This window comes from Archocentrus centrarchus, chromosome 22 (genome assembly GCF_007364275.1).
Source record: "Archocentrus centrarchus isolate MPI-CPG fArcCen1 chromosome 22, fArcCen1, whole genome shotgun sequence".
NCBI lineage: Eukaryota > Metazoa > Chordata > Actinopteri > Cichliformes > Cichlidae > Archocentrus > Archocentrus centrarchus.
This window is the reverse complement of record NC_044367.1, coordinates 19,808,732-19,826,380: the sequence shown is the minus strand read 5'-3', so window position 1 is coordinate 19,826,380 and position 17,649 is coordinate 19,808,732. Positions and strand designations below refer to the sequence as shown.

Genomic DNA, 17,649 nt, shown 5'->3' with positions numbered 1-17,649 from the left:
CAATGGTTCATTGTAAATATTCACCCTATGAAGTAACTGCTAAAATTCATGAATACGCAACAAGGGTAGCACCCTGCACACTGGCAGCCAGTATTCACAAAAAATGTAAGCACAGCCTGAAAGCAGATGACAGTTTAATGGTTAAGTTGATTATTTGATGGAAGTTTTTTAATAATTTATGCCAAAAATGAATCCAGCACATTCAGATCACAATCGGTGTGAGCACTGTTTCACAGGTCCGGATCAATTGGATTTCTAGCAAATGCCGTTTCTTCATTTTCACACAAACAATCACAGACTCGTAATAATTTGGATGTCAGATGCTTCCAGTGAAGTCAGAATGTGTAGTAATTATTACAGGCCTGGAAAGGTGCATTTTACTGTAACCGCACCTTCAGCTCCAAGGTAATGACAACATCCTTTGACGCGAGTCAACATAAGGACTCGGTTACTGCAGTATCTCTCCGCCGCTGATATCATTCACTTCTCCCTTTCTCCAAGCCTTAATTCTCACGCTCAGCAGTACCGCAACTCTCAAAAATCACTTCTGAAGCGTCGGCAGAGCATCAACGCAGCCATATTGCTGATTTAACTGCCTATTTACCTTATTTCCGCAGTGAGAAATGTGTGTCGTGATGCCCATACATTTTTATTTTTTTATTTATTTTTTAAAAACATTTTTGGTTTACCAAACAACGGCAATTCTGCATCTTCAAACCCAACTGGTTTCTCGACAGTCAAGTAAGATGCATGGCGGGGAATTGGCCTTTACCGGAGGAATATCGCGCAGGTTGCGTTTAGAGCATCATCATCATCGGCAGCAGCAGCAGCATCAGATAGGGAGGATATAAGTGGCACTGGGTGAATAAGGGGGATATTTCCTCTGTGCTGGAGAGCCGTACTTCTCACCTTTGATAAATCCACGCGTTTCCCTGATGTTAAAGCTGTCCGGGCGATGAGAAACAGCTCGGACCATCCATCATCGTATTTCAAGCTCCTCTCCCTTCTCATTCGACTTCAGTCTTGGCAACTGCGGTTGTAGCCGCACACAGAAACGTAGAGTCGCCCCGCTCCGCTCCGCTCGGCATCGTCAGCGACCCAGCGGCAGAGGACGGCAGATACAAGCAGGCACGGAGATGCCATGCGCGACCACCTACTAGTACACTTTACGCATGTGCGCACGCACGCTAGTTAAAGGCGCACTACTATTATTAATACTGCTGTTACTCTGAATTATAATCCCCAATATAATATACTCAACAGAAAAAATACTCAGAATTCATTTAGACTAATTTAAAGGACTACTGCAGCAGTTTAGCACTGCATTAATACAAGCCGGGGAACTTCAAAGAGAGGGGAAAGGGATATATCGGAAAAGACGGGAAAAAAGTATCATGACTTTTAGTGTCTGGTGAGCCGAGCTCCATAAATCACGTAGCCTACATTTCCCATAATGCAACTCAACAGCATATGAAAGATTTCCTATTCTATGTTCAACAGCTGGACTAATTAGTAACACAGGGTTCTTCTGGATAATATACTGACTCCAGATGTTTTAAAATATCAGTTTTTAAAAAAGCTCCAGCTCCAGCCCGCCTATAAAACATATATCCTTCCTAAATGCAGAGCTCTTTAAAACTCCCCACCACCAGATTTTTCTTTTTCAAAGACAGTCAGCGATAACTCTGCTGAAGCAATCTGACTTTTTATTTCTGGCTGGTACTTACTGTGCTTCTTTCATGTGATTTTAAACAGTACCTCAAGACACACACAAAAAATTTCCATTATTATTTATTCATAATATTCTATTACTTTGATAAAATACACTTTGTTTACAAGTTCTGATTACTATATTACATTCACCTGGAGTTTAAATGGAGACAAAGTACTAACATTAAAGAAATTCACCTAGTGTCAAACATGACATTAAAAGAAATATGTGGCAATTCCCCATCCCCATCCCCACCCTTCCCACTCCCACTTCTTCCAGCTATTTTCTATGTGAAGTGCTTTACTCTTACAAATGACAACAGAAAGCCTTAGCAATGATTGGGACTGCTGTCTGACTCATGTTTCAGTCGTCATTAACAAAGATTTCAGCTGCCTTTAGGGTTGAGATTGATTGTTTTTTTTAATATTTTTTGCAGTGCAATTCAGTCCAGCAGGACTCTAACGTCACATTCAATGAAATATGACTTAAATATTTGATGAGGGGGAAAAAAAAAAAAAAGATATTTGTATGACTAAATCAAACACCAGTTAATAAGTGAAATTTCTATGCCATGTGAAAACTGCTAGATTCTAGCCCTCAAAAATAATTTTATGTTATGTTGTTCCACAAGACAAAACTACGACTTATAAATGGTGCACTAAAAACATTTTCTTTTCATAAAGTAATGACACAAATAGACAACTAAAAGGATCCACACTTTAGACAAAGTCTTCATGGAAAATAAAGACCAATGGATTCACTGAAAAAGCTGGACCATACAGAATATCAGATACCTGGGCTATTTGAAAAGTCAAATTATTCTGTACGGTGGTCTGTCCAGCCTAAACATAACTATAGGAAAAAAAATGGACAGCCAATATATTAATATAGTAAATACCCTGTTGATTTGTCAAAAACAATTAGCAAATAGATCTTTTATATTAAAATATATTAATTAAAATATATTACTTTGATTAACTAGTCAGACATTTAAAAACAACTTCTGATTATTTTTTGTTTTCTTTAAGTGACTCTGGCATACTACCTTGGAAATAATTGCTATAAAAGAGGCCACGTTTCAGACCTCCAGGAGACTAAAATATAATAGATGTGTCAATATTTGTAACCAGCATAAACACAAAACTTGTTGAGGTAACACTTCACACACATTGGCCTTTTTACAAGTCAGTCTGAACTAAGCACTAATGTTAACATCATCATAACAGACTTGCAAAAGTTATAACAACAGTGTTGACTCCACAAATGTGTTGTGCATCACATCACACAAATTACTGTACATTATATAAATATGATACAGTATCATTTTGGGCTTACAATACTTCCAACCGCAGTATTATGGAGGATAACTCTCTTAATTTCCTGGAAAAAGGTCATGTTAAAGTGAAGTGTTACGCTCACTTATTGAGATATTGGTGACATATTGTACCTGTTTTTAGCATATTTTACTGTTCTCCATTTTCTTTCCACAGTAAAAAATATTTTTTGAATTAAAGAGCCAGTTATGCTCAAGCAACGTGTGCAGTACAAACAAAATAACATTTTTTCTACAGCTAGGCAAATACCATACATGAGCAAGTATGTACAGCGAAATATCAAAATTGTCAGCATTCTCTCCCCCCTGTCTCGAGTGTTTTTGTTTGTTTTTTTTTTAAAGTTTGCCACTGCTGATTTATCTATAAAGACACACAAGCATTAGAAACCCCACATCAAGGGAGATCATATCCACAAACCTGATTTTTGGGGAGAAAAATGCTGATTTACACAGTAGGAAGTGACTTAAGACCTTCACCGAAAGTGATAAAGATCTCAATTCCCCAAACGGAATATATAGGCATTTTAATATATATAAGAATCTTCTTTTCTTTAGGTTTGATTTTAAGTGCTGTACACAGTTACTACTTTATATTCAGGTGGTTTTCAACTGCTCTGCCCTGGAACTAAGTCAAGTTGATTTATATAAAGTACAATTCAAAAATCATTCTATATTTTCTTACTAAAACTATACATGTTCTTTCTAGTTCTTAAATCTGAGTGTGTTCAGTAATAAAAGTACAGTTTTATATAAAATAGTTACTGTAAGTTGCACTTCCCTGCCATATGTGCATAAATGCCAAATAGGAGGTACTCTACATCAAATGATTATCATTAGCGCCCTTTTTTTGCCTTTAAACTGTAACTGATTAGGACCAATAATAATAAAAAGTGTCAGTCTAAAGCACAACAGTCATTATGTTCTAAAAAAATAGCAACATTCATTTTCCCTCCTTTTTTTTTTTTTTAACCAAAAAAAACTACACATACATATATTTAAAAAAATATATCACACTACTCTAGCCAAGTGCAAACACTGCCAGAATTTTCATTTCTCACATATCTGACAAAATTTGATTGAACATGGATTGGCATTTCTATGACACAATTGCACAAAACAACTTTTCTTAGATGTTAGTGGAAAAACAAGACCATCCAGTGTAAATCCTTGCCTTTCCAACAGACAACGGATGCCAGCTGTTTTGTCCGGAGCATGACGTAACACCTTTCAGTCCATTCTGTATTGATTCTCTAACATCTGCTTCTGCTTTGTGTGGAGAAAATACAACTCTAACCATTCGGTTGTTACTGTGAATTTAATATCATCGTACCACTAAACATGAGACGCACAGTTTCGAGGGGCCTATACAGTCATCATGGCAAAAGGCTCCACACCCCTTGCACATGATCATTGCCTTCAGTCGGCAGTAGCATTTAGACTGGACATCCTCCATGTTGGAGCCTTCAATGAACGACTGTTCAGGTGAGGGCTCGCCCTGGTTGCCATGGTCTAACGAATGACCAGCAGGTATGGTGGTGACAGTCACTGAGAAGGACATGACGCTCCCATGCATACCACCACCATCAGCCTCTGATGAGGATGTGGAAGAGCCAGTGCCTGCAGTGCTGTGGTTCAAAGTGTGAGGTACGGACATGCTGATAGTGCCGCCGTAGCACGATGCTACCGGGGCTTCCTGATTATCGAGTGTTCTCTGGGACTGAAAGGTAGTCGGCCGCTGGTGACTGGGGTCCACGTGGGTAAGATATGGCTCTGAGTTTCCTTGATTACTATTGCAGAATTCGAGGTGCCTTCGGTGTGACTGAGAGAAAGGGCTGGTGTCTTTGGCTGTTGTACTGGCATTGTTGTTATCACCACTAGCTTCATTATACTCTGATCCAGGCTCAGTCTTTACATTAGAGTAATGCTGAAAGCCCGCCGCTTCATCAGACTTGCTTACTGAGCATCTTTGCTGCTCTGTTTTGACCCCAGAAGGAGACAGAAAAACTTTCCTGGCTGGTTGGTCCTCCTTAGCTGCTTCCTCTGCTTCTGTGGTTTCCCTTTTTGAGCTGGTGTTTGGGATGACAGACAAGTGAAGTCTCCTGCTCTCTGGTCCTCTCCCATACGTGGACACATTGAGCAGGTAATGTCCTGTCATGGCAGGCCTAGGCATCCTCTTCCGACCCAAAAAGCCAACAGAAATCCTGGATCGGTCTTGACGCTCTTCTGCGTGTATCAGTTGGTGCACTTTGTACTGAGGTGGCTGAGGCCCTACACCCCCTCCGAATGTCTGACTTTGTTGGCCTTTCCTCTGCATAAGAGCCTGTAGGATCTGCTCCTGAGTCTCCTTGTCAGGAAGTTCCCTGTGATGTTTTGTGCTTTCTGAGAAAACACCAGCTCGGCCTGATGTATTGAACTTGTCAGCTCTGTGCTCAACAGATGTCTTCCCCTTACTAACAAAGGGGAAATTTGACATCTTCACTTCCACCTTGGATAATGGTTTTGGGAGGATCTGCTCCAATGGAACCTCTTTGCCCTGCAGAAGCTGAGTGACCAGGGGGTTGTTTGCAGGGATGCAGGAGCTGGTCCTGGTAGATGATCCAGCAGTTAATGGGATTTCCTGTTCCTTTGGAGCATGCACAGATGAAGGTTGTGCTGATACACTTGAACTCTTTTGGGTGCTATGGGATCCTGCACTGACATCACCAGCAGAAAGACCTCTATGTTTTTCTTCAGTTTTGTTTGAGTATTTTTGAGACTGGTTTGGGCTACGTGGACCAAAAGAGTCCACTTGGCAAGGAGAAGATATACTAAATTGGCTGGCCGGTAACCTAGCTGATCCTTGTGGGGATGTCGGGCTTGGGTTGGATAAGGGGTGCATCTGCTCACTACTGCCTCCACCTGGCCCAGGGCCAGGTGGCACCACTCCCTTTAAAGCAGATGATACTGCTGCTGCTCGCTGTGCTCGGGCAAGCTGGGCTTTGGCTTTGATATCTGCCAAAGTGCGAGCACCAGTACGTCCTGGGCTACTAAGTGGACTTGGGAGGGGAGTCCTCGGTGAGATCTGACTAGGTGACACAGGCACAGGAAGAATTCGTGACACCGGGATCTGTAAAGTGAAAACAAACAAAAACTGAGATAATTTTCAGACATGCATATCGAAATAAACTGGAAAAAAAATACTGCTTCTGTAGCCTGTTATAACTTCCTCACATGTAAAAAACATTAGCAAACTCCGGGATTTACTAGGAAAGCTTTAACTGTTTCGAGCACACTGAAATTGAGAATATACTGAGGCAAATATAGATAGATGCTTTCCTCTAAAAAGATAAAGCTACAGACTTTTCAGAGCTGCTTAGAAGATAGAGTGACCTGAGCAGACTTTGAGCTCTCAAATTTATTCCTACCTTTAGTGGTGGAACCCTCTGATTTGTTGCCGAAGTTGGTGTAGCAGGGCTGGATATGGATGATGCAGAGGGAGACACAGAGGAGAATGAAGACACTGAAGAAACGGAAGACATACGGGGTCTTTTCTCTGGTGTTAATTCACCCTCTATCTCACTGAGAGATTTCCTCTTCAATGGTTCTGACGAGCCACTGGGCTCAGAGATGACCTCCTCGCTCTCCACAGTAGGCTTAACCACAGACATCGACTGATCCTCTTTTAACTCTGAACTAGCCTTTGTTGGAGGGCTGTAGTTCAGAGACAACTGAGAGCATTCTGTTTTCTCTTCCTTCGCATCTTCCTTGTGCTCCTTTTCAGCCAGTGCAGATGCTGTACTCCATTCACTCTGTTTCTCAACCTGTGGTGCTCTCGCTGCAGCCATCAGTCCAGATTGTGTGGTTGTACTCAACTTCCGATCCTCAGCATACTGTGAGCGCCGTGTCTTCATGGGTTCTGTGGTAGAGACAGGCTCTTTTTGAACAGGCAGTGCCTTCAGAGGCTCCTGCGACGTCTGTGCTGGCTTCACGTCTTCTGCGGGAGCATCAGTCAGGCTGCTGTCCTTGGTGCACTTAGATTCCTCTAGTGCTTGAGCGACAGGTCCTGTCTGATGAGAGGGGGACTGGGGCCTGGCAGATTCCTGATTCAAATCAGCCTTTGTCAGCTCTTTGGATTTCTCATAGCTGAGCCCAGAACTGTACAGTAGAAAGAGAGACAAAGAAAGACACATCCAAAAAAAAAAAAAAAAAAAAAAAATCAATGAATCAAGTGTTTTCTTTCTTGAAAGAATAAAGATTTATAACACTGAGCATTTAAAGGAATTTTTAAAAATACATAAGAGCTTTGAAATTCACTGGTATTGTTTTATTCTTTATAGTATTTTATTTTTGAAGGTGTTGTTTATTTTAAGTGAACTGACTCATGTTTTTCAATAATGCCAGTTAATGTCCTCACAAAAAAAAAAGCCACACGAACATGCCTACTGAAGTGGATTAGAGGTTTAAAGATACTCAAAGAACAGATACACAGATTAGTAAGATACTGTATGCCATCCAAGTTCACCTAAACTGAGTAGGATTAGTGGACCAAGAAATTATAAATGATGTAGAGAACCTACTTCTCCCCATAATAGTTTTCGAAGAAGGCTTCCTTCCAATGTTCAACTTTCTTTTCCTTCTCAATTTCTTGGCGCATTCGGAGTTGCAACTCAGGAGTGAATTCCCCTAAAAAGGTAAAAAATTACAAACTTTAAGAAAATAGCCCTATACTTCATCTGGTTATGTAAACCTTGGTGATGTACTTTTTCTTTGAATGTGAAATGCATTTTGCTATTATGAACTGAGAGCGTTTGAACTGACCTTCAGCTAGCCTCTCCTTCCAAGACTGTGCTGCTGATGTGAAAAACTCATTGTTTAAGGCAGAGCTAGTGACCTTGAGAAGCCCGTCCATGCAAGCCTGGGGAGAGAATTCAGTGTTATGACTAACATCATGATAATAACCATCACTGCATCAATACATGGACTTGATTTGGACTCTGCCAGTGACATTTTGCACCAAGAATCAGACAAATCAAGGTTTTACACAGATTTTCTTAAGACTAAAAAGATATTTTATGAGATAGTCATTATTTGATATACTTAGCTGACAGATACTGCATGCAGTAATAATTTTACTTGCACATTTACATTTAATGTAAAATAAGTAGCAGAGTTAATAAGATATGTATAATTTTATGGCCACCTGGCGGTCTACTTCTGGCAGAAGTTTGACCAGTCTCTGTTGGCAGTCTGGAGGCAAGACAGAGAAGGTGTGCTTGTTGATGATTGCTCGCAGGTTGGTGTTAACCAAAATAGAGTCTGGTGTCTCCACATCTATTTTATACTTGGCACGTTTTATCTGCCCTGCAATACAAAACAGGAAGTGCATGTAAGCCGAGAGAGATTCCACAATACAAAGAAGCAACTGTGAATTTTGCCACATCTTGAGTAGTTCACTTTTAAATATAGTCATATAATTTGTTTTAGTAATTATTTCTGAGTGAGGGACCATTTCACTTACTCTTAGAGGAAAATAAATAACTATACATTCAATTACTTCTACATTACAAGTAGATACTGACAATATAAATTTACACCCAACTGACAGATTATTTTGAACATTTTAAAAGAAAAGCCTCCAAGTTTTCTTACTGTAAACGTATTAAAAAAGAAAAAGAAAAAAATGTGTTAGTCATGTCTAACTACCTTTTCCCTACTGCGTCAGTACCCAAAAAAGAAACGCCAAAACATGTATTTTTATTGTGAGGATGTAAATATTTAGAAACCGTAAAAGGTCAAAATACACAGTTTAAATACTCAGTGTTTTATTTGTTTCTAAAAATCAACAAAAGGAAGACTATGGGGGGAAGGAGTTCACTATATTAAGCTTTTTTTAATAAACTCAATTCTTGTTAGAGTGATCAATTCATTGCTGATTTTGATCTTTTCTGTTAAACATCATAATTCATTCATTAACATTTCCACACAACTTGTTTAACTGAGAGCAACTGTCTGAATTACCTGCACTGAGGCGACCAGACCTCTGGGAAACCTTTCTTGGTACGACTGGGTGACATAGATCTGTTTGGAAAGAAGAAAAGGAGCTAAAGGAAAAGCTCTCAGAAATGAAAGCCAGAGATCTGGCTGCTTCAGTTTCCACATTTAAAGCTGCCAATTAGATGAGTCATGTTTGGCTGATGATGATACATAGCCTTTTGTAGTCTAGTTATAAAAACCTGTAATAATAAACACCAAGAACTGCATCAATATCCATCATTTATCTACAAAACTGAGTAATATCACACAATTAACATCAGTAAACTATCCAACAATTTGACAATGTAACAGTCGCCACCTACCAGTCTTTGTTGTAATGTTATCAGCCATGTCTTTAATGGTTTTCAGAAGCAGTCTTGGACTGGAGGAGGTTGGCATTCCACCCTGTCTACGCTGGTTTCTCTGCTGTTGCTGCTTCAGGGCCTTAAACACAGCGATGAGTAAAAAACCAGCAGTATGAGAAAAAGAGAGTGTGAATATATGTAACCTCTGCTTCCCTGCAACTGCTCCCCAAGGGCCACTTGTCTGGTTAAATAACAGCTAAATAACAGCAGAACAGTGGAACATAGGTTGCATAACAGAAGTGTAAATGATTGCCTTGTTGTAAATCTGAGAACAAGTCCAATCAAACTTGTCAACAGATTAAAGAAGCAAAGATAGGAGGTTCGCCCATTCTTTCCTTTGGCTTTAGCTGATTCAAACATACAGAAGATAGAAAATGGGAAATATATAATCTGTCCAGTAAAATTTCAGCCAAATCGCCATCTTGTAATGTTACCTACGCTCAAAAATTAATACAAATTCCACACCAGCACAGACGGAGTGAATTACAATGTATGCAGTCAAATTAAATTTAATTAGCTGGAACACAAAAGGCACAAGACAGCCAATAAGAAAATGTGTTAAAATAAGAATGGGTTCTTTGAGAACATTAATACTCTAAGAACAACTATTGGCTTTTTTTACCTGATGCCTCATTGTTTTAAATAATCAGCAGGATGTCAGAAAGAGAATAAAAAAAAAAAAATATATATATATATATATATATATATATATATATATATATATATATATATATATATATGAGAAAGCGGATATGAATATAATCAGATAAATTGAGGGTTATTCTGCCACAAAAAACAAAAACACCCTAAGTCTTACACTCCACATTCTGTATGCTGATGGAAGAAAAAAAGGATGTATTTGCATGTTGAAGAACAGAGGGATTTATACAGGAGAGGGGTGTGGCAGGAACTCGTGTTACATCTAAATAGTGAGGATAAGTTAACTTAACTGCATGTTTAAAAAAAAAAGAAGATTTCGTTTGCTGTACCTGTTTCAAAGCTTTCTTGCTGTGTTTCTGCGAGGGAGAGATGAGCTTACTGGTGGGGACAGACGGCGACGAACATCGAGGCTGTGGAGACGACGGCTGTGACTGCAGCTTGGAGGGAACTGTGTAACACAGAAGCACAAAACAGATGTTACCAAATACGTTTCCTGAGGGCGGTGTATAGACTTTATCACATTGTGCCTTTGTTTTGATGAAACCGAAACCAATTCTGTGCACAAAGAAGATAATTATATTACCTTACTAAAATATCACATTATTAAAAATGGGCTTAACTTTCCATTAGGACTGTAGTTCAGAAAAGATTATTATCCCATCATCTGCCTTCTGTTTCTTACAGAGCATCTTTCTACATACTGCAGCAGTTCCACTTGTTTCTTTTCCATTGCGGCTTCATTTGCATTTGACTTTGCAGTCCTTTGCATCGATTATTTCAAAAATAAAACAATACCAGAGCCCTCCTACTCAGTTGTAAACCAAGGTTATTTGCTTGATACCTCTAAGTTGTGCATAATGAGGAAGTGGTCACGGGTCATACTGAGAAAATTCAGTTTCCTGTTTTAACCGTCACTTAAATTATTCAAGTGGCAGTGAGAAATAATGAGAGTCAGCAAGAGCACAGCCTGAGGAAAACAAAATAATTGGCACTTGATGAAAAGCTCCCTCTCTTAAGTTGCATTCCAATCAGGCACAATCAGGTGTTCATTTCACAATAAAGCAGTTTTTTAACCCCACTGACAGACAAAAGAGCAGAAACCTTTGTAATGTGTCTGTTATGTGGTGCCTACAGGTTCTCGGCGAACGATCATCGGACCACGTTAAGGACAATGCGAAGCTCTGAGATAAAACCCACCTTTTGCTATCATCATGTTCGATGCTGCGTGTATTCCAGGAAATGTTTTTGATGCGGTGGTAGAGTTTAAGTTTGTGGTGAGGCCACTTTCCTCAAGCTTGGCATGTCTAGTGCTACTTCAGCTAGCTTCCGGTGTTTCCGCAATAACTTTCAGCATCAGCTGAGTGGTTGTTAACTCTAACTGCCATAACCAATCAGCTATCATCAACTAAAAAAAAAACAAAAAACACACATTGCGTTATGATCTGTTGCTGTTTTTTTCTTCTCTGCTGACTGATGAACAGTGATAACACTTCAAGAAATATGACCTTATTCTTTAATACTGTTAAAAGGCATCGCATTTAAAGGTGCTTAGGAAAGTAGTAAAAACACATTTTAATATTTTTTTAATTGGCTTATTAAGTGGTATTCACTTTTAGGATACAAAAATGGCCTTAAAGTTAATTATTTAAATAATGGTGTTTCAAAGCTATAATTAGAGTAAACTACTTCAAGCTGCTCCCTTATTGACAAGGAGCTGCCACAGGTTTCCTTTCCTGACACAACCCCAAAGAGATTTATGTCTCTTTCCGGGATCAAATCAGGGATCTTCCACTTGTTAGACGAATGTGTAAACCACTTCACTATGTAAATACTATGAAATAAAAATTATATGGGGCAGCGCAATACTGCAGCATTCAACACTGAAGCTTTCTGTGTGTGAAGTCTGCATGTCCATGGTATACCCCGCCTTTTGCCAATATAAGCTGGGATCCACTCCAGCCTCACTGTGACCCTGAGTTGGATAAGCTGAAGAAGATGGATGAGATCATTCTGTTTGAAATCTGCAAATCTGAAATATAAGCTAAAGTAATTAAGTATTTAAGTAATTAAGCTATTAAGAATGATGATTCCCTTTTTTTTTTTAATGGCAGACAATCTGAATGTTGAAATTGTCCAATCATTCACTCTGTAGTCTACTATTCAATATTGCAAAAAATTCCATCCACTACAAGTGTATAGAAGTTTTACAATTCATCCATTAACTATGAACATACTAGTAAGATAGATAGATAGATAGATAGATAGATAGATAGATAGATAGATAGATAGATAGATAGATAGATAGATAGATAGATAGATAGATAGTACCTAAATACTAAGGTCATCCAGAAATACATATGAATTATTTAGCAAACAATAAAGCGTTAACCAATCCAGAATATGTTTTATAGTTTAGATTCTTCAAAGTAGGCACCTCTTGCTTAGATGACAGCTTCGCACATCTTGGCATTTTCTCAGTCAGCTTCATGAGGTAGTCACCTGAAATGGCTTTCAGTTAACAGCTATGTCAAGAGTTAATTTCTTGAATTTCTTGCCCATCAGTTGTGTTGTGAACAGGTCGAGTTGGTATACAGTGGATAGCCCTATTTGAGTAATGTTCTAATCCATATTATGGCAAGAAATATTCAACTAAGTAAAGTAAAATGACAGTCCATCATTACTTTAGGAAATGAAGGACAGTCATTCTGAAAAATTTTTAAGAACTTTGAAAGTATCCTCAAGTGCAGTCACAAAGACCATCAAACTTTATGATGAAAATGGCTCTCATCAGGACCACTACAGGAAAGGAAGACTAAGAGTTATCTCTGTTGCACAGGAGAAGTTCAGAGTTACCAGCCGCAAGCTGCAAGTTAACAGCACCTCAGATGAGTGCCCACCTAAATGCTTCACAGTGTTCAAGTAGCACACACACATACCTGAACATCAACTGTTCAGAGAAGACTGCATGAATCTGGACTTTATGGTCAAATTACTGCAAAGAAGCCACTTCTAAGGAAGAACAACAAAAGGGAGAGAATGACTTGGACCAAGGAACACAAAGAATGGACATTAGACCAGTGGAAATCTGTCCTTTGGTCTGATGGGTCCAAATTTGAGATTTTTGATTCCAAACGCTGTGTCTTTGTAAGATGCAGGAAAGGTGAGCAGACGGTTCCTCCATGTGTAGTTCCCACTGTGAAGTATGGAGGAGGAAGTGTGATGAAGGGTGATTTGCTGGTGACACTGTTGGCAATGTATTCAAAATCCAAGGCACACTTAACCAACATGGCTGCCACAGCATTCTGCAGTGACATGCCATCCCATCTGGTTTATGCTTAGTGGGACCATCATTTGTTTTTCAACAGGACAATGACCCCAAACACACCTCCAGGCTATGTAAGGGCTATTTGACAAAGAAAGAGGGTGATGGAGCGTTGCATCAGATGACCTGGTCTCCACAATCACCTGATCTAAACCTAGTTGAGATGGTTTGGGATGAGTTGGACCGTAGAGTGAAGGCAAAGCAGCCAACAAGTGCTCAGCACCTCAGGGAACTCCTTCAAGACTGTTGGAAAACCATTTCAGGTGATTACTTCATGAAGCTGACTGAGAGAATGCCAAGAGTGTGCAGAGCTGTAATCAAAGCAAAAAGTGTCTACTTTGGAGAATCTAAAATCTAAAACGTATTTTGGTTTGTTTAACACTTTTAAGTTTACTACATGATTCCTTATGTGTTCCTTCATAGTCTGGATGACTTCAGTATTTATTTACAATGTAGGGGGAAAAAAAAGAAAAACAGAAAAACACTGAATGAGGTGTCCAAACTTTTGATTGGTGCTGTATATCATCAGATATGAAGTGAATATGATTTTTATACCCTCTAAGAGTGCCTGGTTTACATAACACTTCTCAGAGAGAACTATTAAAACACCTACCAAAACTGTATTTGAGACATCAAGTGCAACTAACAGTTATCTTAATGTAATTTCCTGCTTTGCCTGAGTGGTTTTAATAAACAGTTACAGCTAGAATCTTGATCAACCTCGGGTAAGTGAATAAAGTCCAGCCAAAATAAAGTGGTAAAACAGAACCAAATAATCCTGCAACTAAGAAATGTATAATTTGTAAACAGTGGTCTGCAAACCAGTCCAAAACAAGTGACTTTAAGATTTATGGTCATGTGTAACTTAATTAATGCATCTGTATGCAGGGCACAATACCTCTTCGCATCCACCTTCCTCTCCTGCCCTCTTGACTGTTAGCACTATTGCTGTTTTCTGTGCTTTGAGAGTCAGAAAGATTGTCACTGCTGTCCTCAGAGCCCTCTTCCGACAGCTCCTTCACCACATCTGAGATGTCCTTCTGCATGAAAAACAGAGCACAAAACTGCATGTTATTTTTATGCAGCAGATAGAGCAGAGGAACAGTCAAGCAGAAGTACAAAAACAAAAATAACCTACTATGGTGTGTACATTCGTAACATAATCTGTACCCAAAAAGCTACAATTAGCAATGAACTTCCTAGTTAACGAAATTTGTCATTTTTTTTCCTGTACTGGCTGGGTAATAATTTAATTTGTATCTAACCAACCTTTAATGTGTAGACTCCCATTCTGCCTGGAACTTTGTAGAAGATTCCCTCCTCACCACGGGAGTTTGTGTGCAGCATTGCATTCAGACATGCCAGCGGTGACGTTCCACTGGATCACAAGAGGAAAAACACAGTTTACACATCTATTCCCCCATAAACCGGATGGCTGGGAAAAGACGAAGGAAGGAAAAAGGTTGGTCTGGTAACTTGGGAGAAGTTGCTATCATGCATCAGGAGAACATGTGTGAGTTCAGGTCAGATTTACATCAGTGCAGTTAGAACGGGAATTTGCTCTGTGCTTTAAAACCGATTCAGTGCTAATCTAATCACTGTCATTGACTGACACGGACAGATTAAATGAGTCTGAAATTAAAAAAAAAACAAAACATAAAACTGTTGCATAAAAATCAGTCAAGCTTAGCTTTAGTCATGCACAAATCCAGATCGACTAGGTGAACCAAATGTTACTTTTTTTTTTGTTTGCCAAATTGTATTTGTGCTGTTTCACACAGTACACCACGTATAACTTTGAGTACCTCAGGCAAAGTGCAAACAGTAAAATTCAGTGAGTAGTAGGAAAAACAAATCTGTTATTCATTTTTCAGGAAATCACTCCAGTTACGCTTAAATGTTGCCAATTGTTTTCCTAATATCTTGTCTCATTAACATCATTACTGGAAAATACAAGGAAAACATCATTTTTATGCAACAGGTGGCTGCAGAAACTCAAACTATTAAAATAACTGCATTTTTATGCAATTTTACATGTTATTATTATTAACATGCAAAAAAGGCAAAACCAAACAAAATTGCATTGCAGTGAGTTTGTTAAGATAAGGGGTGGGGGCTAACTTTTTCTTACCTTCTGGATGAGAACAGTGACAATGAAACAAAAAGAAATGAAACAATTAATAATTGAGTAAAATAACTGCAACTATGTGAACAAGTGTAGTGTACATGACGTGAGCAGGTGAGAAGTGACAGAAAGCTGTAGTGCAACCTCTCTCATGGAAATTTCTCCTATATGAATAGTATCTGCAGTTGTAAAGCTTTGATACCAGGGACATGTGTACCTTATTTCCTTAAGTCTTTCTCTTTGGATCACTTGCAAGATCTCCTTATGGCTCATAGGTGTATTAGGGTACTTCTCCAAAACCTACAAAATTAAAATGCAGATGATGAAAAAAAAAAAATCCATATAAGTAATTACATTTTACAGATAAATTTAATCCATCCATCCATCCATTTTCTTCTGCTTATCCTTTTCAGTGGGCTGGAGCCTATCCCACCTGTCATAGAGTGACAGGCAAGGACAGGCTGCCAGCCTGTCGCAGGGCTAACACAGAGAGACAAACAACCATTTGCACTCACGTTCACACCTATGGGCAATTTAGAATAACCAGTTAACCTAACCACATCTAGGAAAAAATTCAGAAATTAAGAGGCAGTCCCAAGGTTACTTCATGAAAGATTTCATATGCTTTTCATATAGCAGAAATCATAGGAACAACACTCCTTACTGCACAAGGTATTACTGTTCAGCATGCTACAGGAGTTTATCTGACCCCTCACATGTGTTGTTCTCTGTGGTTGTGTTGATGAACTGTGGTAGGAGGTACAGAGTTCCCTTATGTAAGTATAACTGCTATAAATATTCATGTGGTATGTTTGTTTGTTCAGTTTTTAATCAGGTAAACTGGTAAATTAACAGTTGTCAGAGATATTATAACATCTCACAAAGTTAATATTGGCTGAAAGAAATTCGTGTCAATAAAGGCATCTCGGAATACTATATTATTACAGCAACCTTCAATCCGTAATTTAATAAACAAACTCCTGGGGCTGAGCTGAAGAGATTTTGCTTCAATTTTGCTCAAACCTTCAGCATTTTTAGGGGTTTCCCAAAAATCCTTGCATTACTTTAACTAGGACTTTGAGCACCGCAATGCAACATAACTTTGAGTGCTTTATGAAACGTTATGGCAATTTATTTTCCATGCAGTTAGCTTACTACGTTCTGTGCGCAAACTATTAACTGCAAATACCTGTATGGAACTAACGCAATACGTTGCAGCTCATTAAATTTGTTTAAAGTATGCAATTTGTATTGAACGTTTTGGTCATTTTGTACTCATTAGCATGCTACGCTGGACAGCTAGCTCAATGCTAACAACAGGCATACTATACTCTCGCAAAACGCTGGCATGGCTAGATTGACTGTGTCATCGATTTTGTAGTTAAAATAGCCCAAGAGCAAAGTAGTCTGCTGTGGAAACTGGAGGTTTTATAGCGTTTTATTTGCAAATAATATCAAACAAACTTGTTGACGGAGAGAGTTGCGTTAGGAGGAGCTAGCCCATGCTAGCCGGGCTAGCACGCCACACTGGCGTGATACTTCACGGTTACTTCATTGGACTTAATATCTTACAAGACCTGTCAGCCGTGTTGTCCCCACAAAACACACACGGCGGGTTGCGATGCATGCTTGGGTGCACACAACTGACATTTATTTCGCTGTATTTATGCTCTGAAGTGCAACATGATGAAAGCTACAAGGCTAGTAGTGACAGCGGTCTTTCCAAATGTCTAACCGTCAACACAGGCCTTGCGCGGTGAGCGCAACATTTCATCTTCACCAGCAGGTCATGAACTCATAAACACAGTTGTACAAGTGGGAGCGTTCAAGGAAAACAACCACAACAAACGCTACATAAAACATCCAGAATACCGTTTTCGCGGCTTCCGCCCACGTCCTTCCCTTCTTCTTCTTCTGTCTCTCCCTCATTGTGAATGTCCTGTTGCAGAGTAGTCTTGAATTTCTCTGATTCAGTTAAAATGTTGCTTTAGTTACCGCGTAAGAGCCACTCCGTCTGCCATGTTGGACTTACTGTAAAGAGTCATGTGACTCTAAAGGAAACGTCATCTTACTGTATATAGCTGTCATTCCAAGTCCTCAACTTTCCCACATGTATTTATA

The 17,649-nt window shown here is 39.2% G+C and overlaps 2 protein-coding genes across 4 annotated transcripts in view; both read right to left on the bottom strand.

The window, feature by feature from the left end:
* dtnbb (dystrobrevin, beta b) overlaps positions 1–1,100 on the bottom strand; it is a 37,899-nt gene extending 36,799 nt beyond the window's left edge. Inside the window, exon 1 of the mRNA XM_030718156.1 lies at positions 910–1,100. Coding sequence (XP_030574016.1) covers positions 910–976 — 67 coding nt within the window. The 5' untranslated portion in view covers positions 977–1,100. The remainder of the gene's footprint in view (positions 1–909) is intronic.
* Positions 1,101–1,775: 675 nt separating this feature from the next.
* On the bottom strand, positions 1,776–17,555 carry asxl2 (ASXL transcriptional regulator 2). 3 transcript variants are annotated; one of them, XM_030718147.1, is made up of 13 exons: positions 17,401–17,555; positions 15,746–15,828; positions 15,535–15,537; positions 14,673–14,781; positions 14,302–14,443; positions 10,411–10,529; positions 9,380–9,500; positions 9,042–9,101; positions 8,224–8,384; positions 7,842–7,938; positions 7,601–7,706; positions 6,449–7,178; positions 1,776–6,150 (listed from the first exon to the last, which is right to left on the bottom strand). In XM_030718147.1, exons 1-13 carry the CDS (start codon positions 17,455–17,457, stop codon positions 4,366–4,368), a joined length of 3,573 nt encoding a protein of 1,190 aa, XP_030574007.1. In that variant the 5' UTR covers positions 17,458–17,555; the 3' UTR covers positions 1,776–4,365. The 3 variants fall into 3 exon arrangements, with proteins under 3 accessions (XP_030574007.1, XP_030574008.1, XP_030574009.1); XM_030718148.1 differs by lacking the exon at positions 15,535–15,537; XM_030718149.1 differs by lacking the exons at positions 14,302–14,443; positions 14,673–14,781; positions 15,535–15,537; positions 15,746–15,828; positions 17,401–17,555 and adding an exon at positions 11,279–11,382.
* Positions 17,556–17,649: the final 94 nt, after the last annotated feature.